This window comes from Etheostoma spectabile, chromosome 9, assembly GCF_008692095.1.
Source record: "Etheostoma spectabile isolate EspeVRDwgs_2016 chromosome 9, UIUC_Espe_1.0, whole genome shotgun sequence".
NCBI lineage: Eukaryota > Metazoa > Chordata > Actinopteri > Perciformes > Percidae > Etheostoma > Etheostoma spectabile.
In genome coordinates, this window is record NC_045741.1 from 19,551,287 (window position 1) to 19,563,422 (window position 12,136).

Here is a 12,136-nt window from a genome sequence, read left to right on the forward strand (position 1 = left end):
TCCCCTAATACTGTATCTGAAGTCTCTTTCCTAAAATTCAGCCTTTAGAGCCAGCCCTACAATGAGCTTTCCTTAGGACATGCCATTTCTGTGTCTGTAGCTATTGAGATCGAGGATGGGGGTGTGGCCTTGACCAACATGGGTGGGCTAAATTCTCAGGGAATGCAAAGCAGAGAAAGGGGACGTAACCAGTAACGTTCCAGATCGGCCCATCTGATATTTCATTTTCTCAAAGGCAGAGCAGGATACCCACGGCTCAGTTTACACCTATCACCATTTCTAGCCACTGGGGGACCATAGACAGGCTGGGTGAACGCATATTAATGTTAAAAAAAACTCATAAAGTGAAATTTCCATGCCATGGGACCTTTAAAGGATAAGGCTAGCAATCATTTATGATTGCTGGTTTAGTCATCTTAGGGAATTTTCTGGTAACAGCATAAGCTAACAACAATATTATTCTGGACATTTCTGGCATTTTATTCACTTAGAAAAGAAAAAAAAAGTCATATTGTGTGTTTCATATGTACCTTTGCCTCAACATGGGCATTCACATTGGTGTCAACGCACATCTTCCAATTGGTGTCTTCCCCGACCTGGGACACAATCATCTGGGCATTCTGAATGTTTGCCTCGGCTGTGTGGAAGAAGGCTGCATCGTAACCCTCTGGCTTCTGGTTGCCACTCATGGCCAAGGCTTTAATATTCAACATAGCTTCAGGTGTTGAGTTCAAGCTCTATTGAATGAGATAGAAGACAATCCATTAGGCTGTAATATGTTTGTGGGCATCATGTCCAGTATGTGCAGAGTTTAGATCATGTGCACACAAATAACTGCATTTACAACATGGACCACTTTTTGGTGATGGGATCTTGAATCATTAGCACAGCTGAAACATTTTACATGATTACTTTGCTCTGAACCAACATCCTATTGTTTTGCAGTGAAACACATTATGGGTCACTCTCTGTGGAGTATGTTTAGCATACTTCATAAAGGTCGCTGTGATGGCTGTGATGAGATCCGCTGTCGCTTGAGGCTGAATCAGAGGACAGACGTACTCCCTGGGTGGCTTCCTGTAAACACAATTAAGCACCAGGAGAATTTGAATCGATAAAACACCAGAGCAGGTGCACAGATAATAACATTACAAGGCAAGGCAGCTTTTATTTGTAGCCAAATAAAAGGGTAGGCAAATACCTTGGAAAGCCTCCTCAGAGTCTTTAGCAGTTGCAGTGTGCTGACTGGATGTTTGCTCGGGCCGGCATTAACCTCAAAGTGGATTTTGTCAACAGCTTTGATTGCCTGAACTAATAAAAGTGCACAGGCTATGTTAGCAAAGAGTTAAGAAATAAATGTATACAGGCAGGAACAATAACATGAACACCAGTAAAATCTAATGAAATCCAATCTCTGACAATCATAAAATTACATCATAAAATTACTTTACTTTGATAATGAAGAAACAACCACAACACACTCTAAAATCTTGTTTTTTATCTCCATTGGTTAAACTTGGGTTTGGCTACAGGTGCAACAGAGCACACTTCTAAATAATGTAAGTTTAGCAGTGTGACTCGAGTTGTGTGCCCTAACTGCTAAATATTTGTCGCACTGTTGAGGCCGCATGCAAGTTTTTGATGCTCTTTTGGATTGCCCAGAACTGTGAGGTGTAATGTGTTGGTACTGTACCTGGGACTACTTTCAATGCCATGTTGGTATATCCCAGGAAATAGTAAAGGGGGTATTCCTCATGATAATACTCTCTCCTTAACTCAGACTCCACACACAGACCAGCTCCATAAATCTTACTCTCAGCACACATCTTGGATCTTGGATGCCAGACGTTTGGTGTCAGTATCTGTTGGATTGGATGAAAATCCTAATTATCTACTTTGAATTAATAAAAATTTCAAATAAAAATAAAAAAGGAAGGCGACATATCATGAAAAACTCACTTTTTCAAAATTTGTACACATACATTTGAGTATCCAGAATGCTTGTCATCTTTGGCGCTAAAAAATTCAGTCAATGCGGAAGAGCAAAAAACTGCAGTTTATTGAGTGGCCACTTGAGGCTGGCTCCCAACCCCATCCCATGTTAAAATTTTAACAAGTCCATCAAACCTATTCAACGGTATCCTTTGTTTATTCCTTCCCTCTAATGTGAACCACATGTGCGTTTCATAAATTAGCACCCCTAGAGGTGGCTGGAAAAACCAACCCACAGGCGGGACCTAAATGCACTCTGTCTCTATGGTAGGATGGAGGTGGGCTGTAGTGGGATGTGATTGGCCAGTGTTTAGATGAGAGACAAACTGGTGGGCCAAACCGGTGGGCCAATCATGTGATTTTTCCCCTCTCTGTGGGCCTGTCAGTCTAAGACCAATGATATGAATGGCTAGTGTTTATATCAAACACACACAAGTTGGCCAGTCGTATGATGATCATGTTCTCTCTATGGATCAAATCACACTGATCATCACACCAATCAAAAACTGGTGTGAAGCACATGCGGCCCACACAAGTAGACCCTCCCACCGGGAAATCTTCCGGTACTCCGGTACTAATTTTTTCTCACAAGTCAAATAGAGCACAATGGGCTTAACGGGAGGGGGGTTTAAAGAGACAGACGCAAAAATGGAGCGTTTCAGACAGAGGGTGAATACAAGTAAATTCAGACAGACAGTTTGAGAAAAGCAATGGGTTTTGAATTGATCAGTTCAACTCCAACAGTAATCTTAAGTGTTAACTGTACCTGATCTGACTCAGGCCCCGCAGCTGTTGGCCCCTTGCGGACAGCTTCATCATTGGAGTCAGTAGTGGTGGCCATAATTGGAGTCATTTTGGTCAAAGCTGGTTCTTCAAGGTTCCTGGAGACTGCGTACACATTGGAGCTGTTGGTTGGAAAGGAACGTAAGAACTCTTAGACTTGGAAAATTGGCTGTGTTGTGGATAGATTTTATAAAGCTTGAAGCACAACTGTATTGCATAACCATTGTAAATAATGGGTAGGTTTGATTTTGATTCTTAGTCAAGATTTGAATCAGTTGAATTTTGATTTGGTGTTGCTTCTCGAGTCAATAAATAAGTCAGGAGCATTATTTTAAGGCTCTTACTCCAGCACAGAGCATGACAAAGCATTCAGTTTTTAGTCCGCTAAGTTTTAACAGCTCGCTGTTTTGTTAACATAGCGTTGAGAAACTATGATATTACTATATGGGTCTACAATAAGATTTTTGGAATTTTTTGAATTAATTCAGAATTGTGATGCTTATATAAAACTATTATTTCTCACACCCTGAAACATACCTGACTGAAAAAAGTTCAAACTCTTTTTTGCATGGAGGGAAGTCGAGTTCAAACTTCCTCTCTCCGACATTGATCTTGGCAGCAAAATTCCAAGGGATGGAAATAGGTGTTTTGCTCTTAAACTCAGAACCACACTGGAAAAGCTCTGTGTTGATCCCATAGAAAACCCAAAAATCCTTAGTGTAACTAAAAAAGAAGAGGTTATTTCAGATGTAACTCCACAATTTGGTTTGCTTACTACAGTAAGTTGCACATGATGAACATGATGGTATACTGTATGTTATTTAAATTAAATGAAGATTAGATATTTACCCAATAAAACCATCAGTCTCCAGTGAAATGTCAGAAGTCAGCAGTTGTCCAAGACGATCAGTCAGTGTTGGATTTACTGCAGCCTTGGCTACATAAGAAAAAAATGAATTTAATATTGGTTTATTGAATAAAACAAGTTGTTTAAGTCATTAATCAATAGTAATTTGAAAAAAAGTTTAAATGCTGTAGGATTTGACTCCTCACCATTTACAGTGATCCCATTGATGGATTGATAATATTTGCTTATCTCCAGTGGGAGGCCTAGGGTAGTAGCTTGGAAGTAGCGAACCTCAAAGATCAAGTAAGGCTTTGTCCAATGCCATGACACTCCCTTCTGTAAATTCCCAATCGCAGACCACAGAGGGCTCTCTTTCCCTGTAGGGCTGAAAGCCTGCAAGAGGGATCACAGGAGCGAAGCGTGTAACTGACATTGTACACTGCATGTAAATATGATTCTTTATGTTGACTAAACCAGCTTAGACATGAAAATATTGTTCTCTCACCCTGAACATGTTCCGAATGGTGTCTTTGGTAATATCAGCAAAGAACCACTCTTGTCCAAAGGCCCGTGTATAGGCAGAGAGGACAGGCTTATCATTGGGCAGAACTTCCCAGTTTTTAAGCTGAAAATAGTACAAAGTACAATAGTCACCCAAACGTATGAGCTGACACATCATAGAACAGTTGTGATGCTGCCTTAAAGTCTCAGTTAAATATTCACCACATTGAGAACAGCCTGAAAGTCACTGGCGCTAAGATCTCCTTTAAAACTAGGGATGCCAGCGCCAAGCAGTTCCTTAAGCCCCTCAGCATGGATACCCAACTGCAGCATAAAAAAAATTGATTACTAATCACAATTGGGGGACATATTTATCTTCAGTGAAAGTTTTTATACAGCGCTGTACCTCCAATAGCTGCAGAATGCTTCCAATGAAATAAAATTTTCCTTTCATCATGATTTCAGTGGGAAAGATGTTTGTTGCATTTCGCAGCATGAAGACTTCTGCTGCTGTACCAATTAGGTAATCATCTGTATCGGAGGAAAAAAAGTAAATTGTCATGGCAACAGCTTCAGATAAATCCAAGAATCTGTATTAGAGCATACCATTAAACCAGTCCATGCGTGTTGCTTTGCTGTAATGATAGCTGAGACGGCCAAATTTAGGGGCCAGGATTTTTATGGCAACGTTGCAGGCAGTTGAGCTATCGCCAAGAACACAAAAAAAGTAAGTGAATGCTGGAGAACATCTGAGATTATATAACATGAACGACAACACCCAACTGGTTATAAATGCATTGCTTTGCTCACAGGAAGTGGTTGTTTGGAGTTCTGGATCTGGCGACACTTTTAAAGTAGGAGTATGCAAAGCTAACAACATGGAGGTCTTTTTCTTCCTGTAGATGTACAGTCACTGTGGAAATCAGAGCCATTGATGGCTGAGTGTCAAACAATATCATGAAGGCCATCATGCGAATCTCAGTGGGAAGGTTCTTTTGCAGGAACAGACTCATGGTGATGTCTTGGACCTGAAAACAAAAGTATTATAACGATTAGGAGTTCAGAAAGATTGCCAAATTCCAAATTAACAATAAACTTTGAAAAGGCAGATTACTTTAAATGTAGATGTAAATATGGAGACAATTATCTACTTTCACAATGTAAACAACATAATAGCAACACATTTGCCAGTTTTGTATGATTGTTAAAAAATGATTCTCACCAATGACAATGACAAAAATGAAATACGCTTTCCAGAATTAGAATAGTTCACTTTTTCATGTAAACACATTATTAATCTGAATTTGATCTTATTAAGAAAATTACGTTTTCAGTTTGACTATGAAGCACAGTGCAGTTCCAGTCAGCATAACATGACATATATAAAAACCTAGCATGCAGCTGTGATGAATGAGCATCTAAAAGGTATTCTTGTTATATATAGTTACACTGTGAGGGTCTCTGGCAGCTATAAGTCTCATAGACTGCACAGCGGCACTCAGCACACGAGGTGGCAGATTCACAGGGCTGGCACCAACTCCGGGGAGGAAGCGCATGATGGTTTTAATGCTGCCTGGATGACCTGCATTCCCCAGAGCTTTCAGTGCGATGACCATGTCTGCCGTGGAGCCATTCCTGTGACTTTCCACAGCCATGTTCAGTAGTGGCTGGTACAGATGTTGAACAAATGTGCAGTCAGTTGTTTTAAATATTTATCTATTTTACTTATATAGTATATTTAGTATATGCAGTTAATTTATTGATGTTACTATGCAGGAAAGTGATGTATTCCTCTGGTTAATTACCTGAACAACAGCTACAGGACAAGGTGTATAATAGGTGCAGTGCTTGTACACCAGAGAGCCATACGAAAGCACCACAGCATGCCAAAGATAGATATTGGATTTACAAAAGGGCATGCTTAAAAACATCTGTGAAAAATATACAAAAGACATTTTGACATGATCAGGCATCATTGCATGTATATCATTCTTCAATATGCAAACAGTTTCTATGTCTTCAGTATTAACTTACTTTAGCCATCTCAACCAGATCAGGAATAGGCTGGAGATGGTTCATCACCAGCAAAATGGCTTGCAGACCTTCATTAGGAGTCACATCACCAGCCTGGAACCTCATTTGGAAGAACTTCAGGATTCTGGCATCGTTTACCTCAACAATCATGTCCAAAAACCAACGTCTAATGATAAGTTAAAGGGGAGAAAATGGATAAATCAGATAATACTTAAAGGTCCAACATGTAATATATTTGCTGTAATAAATCCAAAAATTACCCCAATGTGTCATCAGCTATTAAGTAAACATGCTAAATTGAAATACTATCTGCCAGTATTTTCTCCTTTTAAAATGACAGAATTTTTATTTGTGTTTTGGCCTGTATGTTGTTATCAACTACCCAGTTTGACAGCCAGGGTTGCCAGATTTACCTGTAAAAACGTAAGCCCAGCAAAGCTACAGCTGTAACGTTAGTACAGCCATGAAAGCAGCAAAAAACAAACAGGATCAACAGAGATACAATAGGTTCTATCCGACCTGAAAAAAACTGCATGTTTTTAACAGTTGCATGACCAGAGACGTAACAACTCCCCGGATAAATATTGAAGATGTATTTAAAAGACGGAGACAGCTTAGAGCCCAAAATGTCGCAGAGTTGGCTAATTTCATCCTGAACAGGTAAGCATTAGCTTCAGGCTACCTGAGACACCGGCAGTAAAGTGATCCCAACTGGTCCTGGTTAACACCATCATGCTAACCCTGCTAACCCTGCTAACTGCTAATGTTACCGTGTAGCCTGTTCAGCGACCATAGCCGAGCCAAGAGAGAGGGGCTGTAAATCGGGAAGAGAGGATTGTGAGTTTGCAGTGTGTTTAGCGGTTGTTGTCGTAATTCTAAGCCAATAAAGTGTGTTCAGTCGGGTGGATAAGGACCCCAAGGTAGTGATATTTTTCAGCCTGGTTGACACCAGACCCTTCTCAGTGTTAACAGAGAATGGGACTGGGCAAGCTTCATTCACAGCCTGTTTCCAAAGGGGCATCACCAACGGACATTGTTTAAATGCCTCTGGGTGCAATTGGATAGTCCCTCGACCAATCAGACCAACGATCCGGGTGACCTGACAGCATCAACGGGTTGCTGCCGTTCTCTTAATACATCCATGGCTGTTGAACTTTGGTGGCTGCTTCTTTGACTAGCTATCGGTGGCTGTCATGTTGAATGTAAACAAAAATTTGCTAGTCGTCGCTGCGCTATCGCCATTGTGTAAAGCCCGCCTCAATGGTTGTGACTGGTGCCTTGATTTGGAAAAATTGGAAGTGGGCTTGAATGGGCTCTTAGTCAGGCTGACTTGCCAGGCCAGGTATTTTTAGTGGTTCCTGCTGTAATTCTAAGCCCAAACAGTGTGTCTGTCAGTTGAGTACAAAGCTCCGCCTGAGCACGGGCTTTTATAACTGTCAATATAGCAGCTAACGTTAGCTACTCAGCTGTGCTGTGAAGTAATGTCTGGCTATGTGAGACAAGCAACACTGTTGGATGCTGCAGGCTCATACAACCAATGTGAACTTTGAGTCTGGGGAGGAGGGGCGTGAAAGACAACTCTCTTATGTTTTGATTTTGTATTGCAGTAACTATTTTAAACACTAGCTGTCAGAATCACATCTTGCACCTTTAAGACAAAACTTATCTTCAAATACATAAAGAAAGAAAAATGAAAAGATAAAAGTGTGAAGGACAAGTTCAGATGTCACATTTAATTGCACTTGTACAGGTTAAAATATAAGGTTTCGGTTACTGCCCTGATCCTAATGAGTAAGGAAAGTTGTCTCTTTCTGTCATGCCTCAACTTGATAATAAATCATTCATCGGAGCTAATGTGCTAAATCCCTCCTGAACTAAGTGGGAGGATGCTCTTTAATTAGCTATTCAGTTGAGTGGATCAGTATCAGATTTGAGAGATGGCCTTGGACTATTTTGTTCACCATCCTGTAATACTATAATGAAATGCTTGGTTAAAGGTTATCTATGAAGGATTATTACCTTCAAACCTTGCTGCAGTGTTGTTACTGGGTCCAGGTTCAGGCTTAGTGAATGATCGCATATTCGAAGTGGCATTGACACACGCCTGCACCCAACCTCCTCATCATGACATGTTGTTGTACTGCATGATCTTCATAATACTTCCTAAACTGAAAATTTGAATTGGCGTGTCTGTTAAGATGCCTTTTGAAACTATATATTTTTTTTTAAATCTAGAAATTGGCATTTTCATTTGGGATGCAACAATTCAATACCAACATCAGAGATTCAGATATCGGGCCAATACAGATTAAAATAGCTAAATTGGGTATCATAAACAATGGGGCCCAATCTATTCAACTCAATTCTATGGTTGTATAATACACAAGCATTAAATACTGGAATTTGGATTTCTGTTTGAGTTTTGACCATTTGTTGCTGCATTTAAAAGGGTCACACTCGAATTGTAACTCCTTCCGGTATTTTTGAAGATTTATTTATCAAGTTGCTGGTGGACAATTCATGTTCAAAACAATTAACAATTCAATAAAGTTATATAGGTATATTTATTTGTTGTTACATTTTGTTTTGCAAAGTTACTAAAGTAATGTTTTAGTCAGGCCTGATGTTGCCTTTCACATAAAAGAATGATTTTAGTCACTTCCATACAGCTTATTAAGTAAACAATGGTATCGCTATTGGTATTGGTATTGGTGTTGGTATCGATGTCGTTGCCAGAGCTAAAAAAGGTGGATCCATGAATACCTGCAGTTTTCATGTTTTTAATTTCCATTTTTCATCTGAAATTATATCATATTCTTCATAATTGTACCTTATTGAACCCCTGGTTTCTTTTTTGATTATTCATTATTGACCAACCAGTAACCAAGTACTCACCTTTGCTCATCATTTGCTGCAAATTGCTTCCACATAACTTCTAATTTTTCATAGGGAATTGCTCGTAGGAGTTGATACAGCTTTATCGTGTCCTCTGTTGTTGCACTGTCAATCTTGTAACGATTAACCTCTGCCAGACGCTTGATCAACTCAATAGCCTTTAAAGAGGATCAGAGAAAGTGATTACTTAATCTGTATATGCAACTTCAGAAATTATTTTACAATTTCTTTAGCGTTAGGTCACTTTATACAACATAATCAATTAATTCAGTTCATTTTAGAAAAGGAAAATCAATTAATTGGAATGTAATTGATCTCATTTAATAATTTCCTGCTATTTTTATATTTATTTAGATTTAACGTTGTGTATCTTTTACAGTGCTTTGTGATGCTTTCTGGAAAGATTTTACAAACAAATTTTATGGAGCAGCAGCACATAACTGTTACCTTTGGTACTGGGTTGTCCAGTCTCTGCATCAAAATAGGTAAATTAGCATCTGCATTGACAAAATGGTAAACAAGGTTGCCCTTGCTTTCCATTGGCTCAGACACGACGGCTCTCGGTGTGTCACTCACTCCGAGCAGCACCATTTCCTTCCTGCAGGAGAGGTTATTTAAAGCAAGCAATTTGTATTGCAGACAAGCATTGTGGATGAGCGGGCGTAATGTCTTACATCGCTAGCATCTGGAAACTGCCGCCCTTCACGTTGAAGGGACTGAAGTGCTGTTGCTCCAGGCCATGAGCCTTCGTAATGAGACCTCCCTCTGCTGTTGGCTTGACTGTGTAAATATATCTCACTGTTGAAATGACAGATTCACCCCTCTAGATTGGAGGACACACAAGCAAAAATACCACTGACCTTGGTCTGTTTCATTTATAATTGTAGGATCAGATTCATCTTCAGTGAGATAAACAGACCTGTTTGGAGACTTTGTCAAACACAGCGGTAGCCATTCCCTTGTACATGGCTACTTTCTCCCTGCAGTTACCAATATCCACAACCTGAGTGATGGTCATGTCCTTTGTCTCCATGTTTACTTCAGTAGCATAGTTACTCGGACAAATGCCATGGATGCCAGCCTACAAACAAAATCAAACGTTGAAAAAAAAGAATTCAAAAAAGTTCACATTTTTACAGATGCTGATGGTGCAGCATAGAAAGTAATGTATCTGTCAGCAGTGATTTACCTCTTCAAGCTCATAGATCGTCTGTGTGGTCTTCACAGTGACTTGGAACAATCCCAGAATCCCTCTCACAATGTTGACAATAGTGTCAGAAATCTCAGCAGAGGCTCGGATGTTACCAACGTGTCCACCAGTGTAGTCAAACATGAAAGGTTTGACAAGCTGGGAAGCAATACGCTGGGTGAGCTTTGGGGAGGCAATAAAGCTGTCTTTCCCCTGGAAGCCATTGAACTCCTTGAAGGCCAAATCTGAAACCTTTGAACCAGAGAGTGGTTAAGCAGGGTTATTAATCATGTGCCACATTCACGAGTATGTGTAGCGAGTCAACATGAAAAACTCTCTGATGATTCTGTTAGATGAAACATAGGTGGCATTTGTAACCCAACACAAGTAGAAGTTGTATGTGCTTGTACTATTTTACTGGATTGTTAAAGTTGACTGTACTTTACTTCCCATAGAGTTTGAACACAGCAACTATTTATGACTGAAAAACGACAAAAGGTAATGGAAGGTGCATGTATAATGTACAAACAGTCACCTGTTGGTATGCAAACATTTGTAACAAACAATATCTGAACTTATTTTCAGCCCTTTCATAAATAAAAAAACTCTACATTATTTAAAAAGTAATTTTGGTGGATTAGAGGCTTCACAACCTTCCTAAGAATTTATCATACCTTTATTAATGATAAATGACAAATGCATTTACTGTATTACATTAGAAATGAAATGAACAACCTGTCGTTGTCCATGCTGCAACATTCAGTTACAGCTTTTCTAACATGTTTAAACAACATATTCTGAAAGCGTTTGTATAGCCCTCTACCCTCTTACCTGAAGGATGAATGTTTGCGCCGACACCCCACTGATCTTGATCTTGCACGTGATTCTTGCACCAGACTCAGCAAGGTTTAGCATGCCGAGTCCAAAATTGACCTCTCCCTCATATTTATACTCATAGGTTTTATTCGGCATCAGGTGGGGCTCTGGAATATTTTTCCAAAATGAAATGTCAAGTCATTTCTTCTTTATGGAAAGTTCTAGAAAGGATTGTTTTTAATTTATGATGATGATAAAAAGACTTACCATAACTGACACTTTGACTCGCTAAAAGAATAAAAATCATAGTGTCAGCATAAGACCCTTTGTATCAAATATATCAACACATTTATTTGATGAATTTATGTTCTACAAAACATGAGAATATTTATTTCCAACTTGATCCCAATATGTGAAAAGACAGACACAAGACATGTAACAAAAATATCAAACAGTAGAATTGTAAACAAGAAGCATCCATGTGATACATCAAAATACAACAAAAACAGATTAATTGCTGAAGTAAAATTCAGTGTGCTCTGTAAATGACTGCAAGTAGTTTAATATATAAACTTTCCAGATGTCCATGTAAAAACGTATTTCTTATTAAATGGTTACAATTTCAAATAAATAAGTGAATCCTCGGGATAATGAGTCAATTGCAAAAGCTCTGAAGCTGAAGTTAAACAATTCTGAGACAGTATTGTGATATCTTTCTACAAGTTAAACAAATCCATTAAAACTTACTGGCTAGACCAACGAGGCAGCATAGGAGGAGCCCTCGCATGTTGAGGAACTTGAGGAATAGAATGGAATTTTTTGCATGTGTCCTTTATATATACCAGCATGGGTTTTGATTGGGAAAACTGATTGCATTAAGAGCTTGTGATCAGGACAGAGGTCGAGTTTAGAGAAGTGATTGGTTTAAAGTAAACACATGCTGTCAGCACAAGAGCCATGTTGACCTGTGACAATGTCAGAGGGACATGAGTTATAATGTAAAAGATAACTGTCTCAACAATATTGGAACAAAATAAGAGTTAAGGTTAAGGTCAACTTTATCATTCCACAAGGGGAAA

The 12,136-nt window shown here is 39.2% G+C and overlaps 1 protein-coding gene across 3 annotated transcripts in view; it reads right to left on the reverse strand.

Moving 5' to 3' along the window:
* The window catches only part of vtg3 (vitellogenin 3, phosvitinless), a 13,380-nt gene extending 1,536 nt beyond the window's left edge, over positions 1 to 11,844 (reverse strand). For all 3 annotated transcript variants that reach the window (XM_032526231.1, XM_032526232.1, XM_032526230.1), the window contains exons 1-24: positions 11,805 to 11,844; positions 11,325 to 11,345; positions 11,073 to 11,224; positions 10,242 to 10,493; positions 9,972 to 10,133; positions 9,727 to 9,875; positions 9,500 to 9,650; positions 9,053 to 9,210; positions 6,158 to 6,323; positions 5,929 to 6,054; positions 5,572 to 5,790; positions 4,934 to 5,151; positions 4,730 to 4,827; positions 4,530 to 4,654; positions 4,346 to 4,447; positions 4,128 to 4,247; positions 3,829 to 4,015; positions 3,625 to 3,712; positions 3,313 to 3,498; positions 2,759 to 2,897; positions 1,694 to 1,862; positions 1,202 to 1,311; positions 991 to 1,077; positions 531 to 737 (exon numbers count right to left, since the gene is read on the reverse strand). In XM_032526231.1, coding sequence (XP_032382122.1) covers positions 531 to 737; positions 991 to 1,077; positions 1,202 to 1,311; positions 1,694 to 1,862; positions 2,759 to 2,897; positions 3,313 to 3,498; positions 3,625 to 3,712; positions 3,829 to 4,015; positions 4,128 to 4,247; positions 4,346 to 4,447; positions 4,530 to 4,654; positions 4,730 to 4,827; positions 4,934 to 5,151; positions 5,572 to 5,790; positions 5,929 to 6,054; positions 6,158 to 6,323; positions 9,053 to 9,210; positions 9,500 to 9,650; positions 9,727 to 9,875; positions 9,972 to 10,133; positions 10,242 to 10,493; positions 11,073 to 11,224; positions 11,325 to 11,345; positions 11,805 to 11,844 — 3,432 coding nt within the window. The remainder of the gene's footprint in view (positions 1 to 530; positions 738 to 990; positions 1,078 to 1,201; positions 1,312 to 1,693; positions 1,863 to 2,758; positions 2,898 to 3,312; positions 3,499 to 3,624; positions 3,713 to 3,828; positions 4,016 to 4,127; positions 4,248 to 4,345; positions 4,448 to 4,529; positions 4,655 to 4,729; positions 4,828 to 4,933; positions 5,152 to 5,571; positions 5,791 to 5,928; positions 6,055 to 6,157; positions 6,324 to 9,052; positions 9,211 to 9,499; positions 9,651 to 9,726; positions 9,876 to 9,971; positions 10,134 to 10,241; positions 10,494 to 11,072; positions 11,225 to 11,324; positions 11,346 to 11,804) is intronic.
* Positions 11,845 to 12,136: the final 292 nt, after the last annotated feature.